The 2,796-nt window shown below is 38.6% G+C and overlaps 1 protein-coding gene across 1 annotated transcript in view; it reads left to right on the forward strand.

The window, feature by feature from the left end:
* Nucleotides 1-2,796, forward strand: part of NDUFAF5 (NADH:ubiquinone oxidoreductase complex assembly factor 5) — a 31,419-nt gene that overhangs the window by 16,052 nt on the left and 12,571 nt on the right. Inside the window, exon 7 of the mRNA XM_006758103.2 lies at nt 1,272-1,469. Coding sequence (XP_006758166.1) covers nt 1,272-1,469 — 198 coding nt within the window. The remainder of the gene's footprint in view (nt 1-1,271; nt 1,470-2,796) is intronic.

Raw genomic sequence — 2,796 nt, forward strand, 5'->3', positions numbered from 1 at the left:
ATACGTGCTATGTTAGAGTCTGGTGACTAGAGAAGGAAGTAACTCTAAAGGGACAGAAGGGAAGAAACCAAGGATTTTGCAGTTTGCTTATATACTAGTAGTGTTTTGTAATTGCTTCATGTTTTATAATAAATTTCTTTATATTTTATAATATAAAATATATAATTAAATAATATATTTAATATAAATTCAAGATGAATACTCTGATTAGAAGAGCCTGCTGTTATTTGGGTCCTGGTTTACTTCAGAATCTATCCTTTCCTGTGATGTTCCTCATTGTAGAGAATAGCCAGTTAAAGCTAGTTACAGATTGTAGGTCTAAGAGGGTCATGAGTAAACATTGGTGATTCTGGAATTCCTTCTAGCCACTACTTTGCTTAAGTTACCAATTACAGTGTTTTTGTTTTCAAGCTAGAAAGAAAGTTAGTTACTTCTCTTGAAGGAAAGCTAATGTGTTTCCAGGTTAATGTTGTGAATCATAATGGTTTCTTTATAAATTAGCTTTTTCTGCATATCAAGCCACCCCAGCTTAGTGATTTAAAACAACAATTTATGTGTCTTGTGATTTTTGTGGGTTGGGAATTTGGGCTGGACTTAGGAACTTCTTCTGGTTCTGATGTGGCTCACCCATGTGTCTGTGCTCCGCTACTAGATTGTCTTGAATCTTGCTAGTCAAGAATGGCCTCAGCTGGGATGCCTGGCTTACCTCTGCTCCTCAGGCTAGCTTGTTCACCACATGGTAGCCACACGGGGCTCCAAGAGAGCAGATAGAAGCATGCAAGGCCATTAGAGACCTCAGTTTGACACTGACGCACTGTCACTTGCCCTTGCTTTGGCCAAAGCAAGTCACAGGCCAGCCCGATTCAAGGAGTGGGGAAGTAAACTCCATCTCTTGATGGGAGCTGTTACAGAATGGCATTTCAGAGGACACAGACACAGAGGGAATTGTGACTTTTGCAATCTTCTACACTATCTACTTTTTTCTTTTGTTATTTTTCTGAATATAAAAATAAGTTTTCTATTAGTAAAAAATAACATTTTACAGATACTAATACTATTAATACATGTATTGTCTATCTTTACAACAATGTTAAGTATAATGCCTTTCTGATAGTTGTTGCCTTAGGTGTTATTTATTAAATTATGTGATCATTAATTTGACAAGATAAGAATGTAATCACAAGATATTGATTTAGACACCATATATTTATTCTTTTACCATTTTTATATATAACATTTTGAAAAGTTTTGTTGTCTTGTATTTATTACAGATTAATTATGTTTTAAAACCAGATGGAGTTTTTATTGGTGCAATGTTTGGAGGCGACACCCTCTATGAACTTCGGTGTTCATTACAGTTAGCAGAAACGGAAAGGGAAGGAGGATTTTCTCCACACGTTTCTCCTTTCACTGCTGTCAATGACCTGGGACATCTGCTCGGGAGAGCTGGCTTTAATACACTGACTGTGGTAACTATCAGGAGTCTCGAGTAACCCAGTAATTACATAGTTCAGAAATAGCTTCTCATGTTAAAGGTAGACAACTATAGGTATTAATAGCATTATGGAAAGGTTTTGGCACTTTTTCTATCGCTCTCTTCTGTTTTTTAATCCTCATCCAAGGATATGTTTGTTTGTTTGTCTTAAAATTGATTTTAGAGAGAGAGGAAGGGGGAGAGAGAGAAGCATCGATAGGTTTCCTTCCAAATGTGCCCCATCTAGGGATTGAACCAGCAACCTAGGTATGTGCTCTGAATGGGAATCGAACCCACAGTCTTTTGGTGTACAGGACTGTGCTCCAATCAACTGAGCCACTCAGCCAAGGCTGTCTCTCTTTTTAGGTTTAGTGTGTACAAACACATCTTGATTGACACAAAATAGGAATGTTTAGTACTTGTTATCTGAATAGTAGCTCAAAAACTATGTATCTCGCCGAAACCGGTTTGGCTCAGTGGATAGAGCGTCGGCCTGCGGACTGAAAGGTCCCGGGTTCGATTCCGGTCAAGGGCATGTACCTGGGTTGTGGGCATATCTCCAGTAGGAGATGTGCAGGAGGCAGCTGATCGATGTTTCTCTGTCATCGATGTTTCTAACTCTCTATCTCTCTCCCTTCCTCTCTGTAAAAAATCAATAAAAATATATTTTAAAAAAAATCATTAATCATTGATTTAAAAAAAAAACAAAAAACTATGTATCTCAGTTAACAAGGAAGTTATTTTCTTTTTAAAAAAATCTTTATTGTTGAAAGTATTACATAGCTCCTCCTTTTCCCCCCATTAACCTCTTCTAGCCTGCTGCCTCCCTCCCCCGCCCCAGGCCCTCACCACCCATTATCTGTGTCCACGAGTTATGCATATAGGCATACAAGTTCATTGGTTGATCTCTTCCCACCCACTCTCTTCTGCCTTCCCTCTGAGGTTTGACAGTTTGTACATGCTTCTATGTCTCTGGGTCTATTTTTGATCATCAGTTTATTTGGTTCATTAAGGAGGCTACTTTCTAAGACATACTACTCTATAGAATCTTCAAATGCAGAGGTCAGTGTAATGTGAGCATTAGAGCATTACCAATGATAGGTGCCAGGGCTGACCAGCAGACCCTGAGTGATGGATGAATGATTACTCTGACACAGGATTGCTGTGAAAGAGAGGGCTAAGGGACTGCCTGGCTATAGGAACCAGATAGCCTCAATCGCCTGCCTCTTCAGATATAAACTTTTTTTTAAATTAAATCTTTATTGTTCAGATTATTACATTTGTTCCTCTTTTTTCCCCTCATAACTCCCCTCCTCCCAGCT

Source organism: Myotis davidii, unplaced genomic scaffold (assembly GCF_000327345.1).
Source record: "Myotis davidii unplaced genomic scaffold, ASM32734v1 scaffold32, whole genome shotgun sequence".
NCBI classification, from domain to species: domain Eukaryota; kingdom Metazoa; phylum Chordata; class Mammalia; order Chiroptera; family Vespertilionidae; genus Myotis; species Myotis davidii.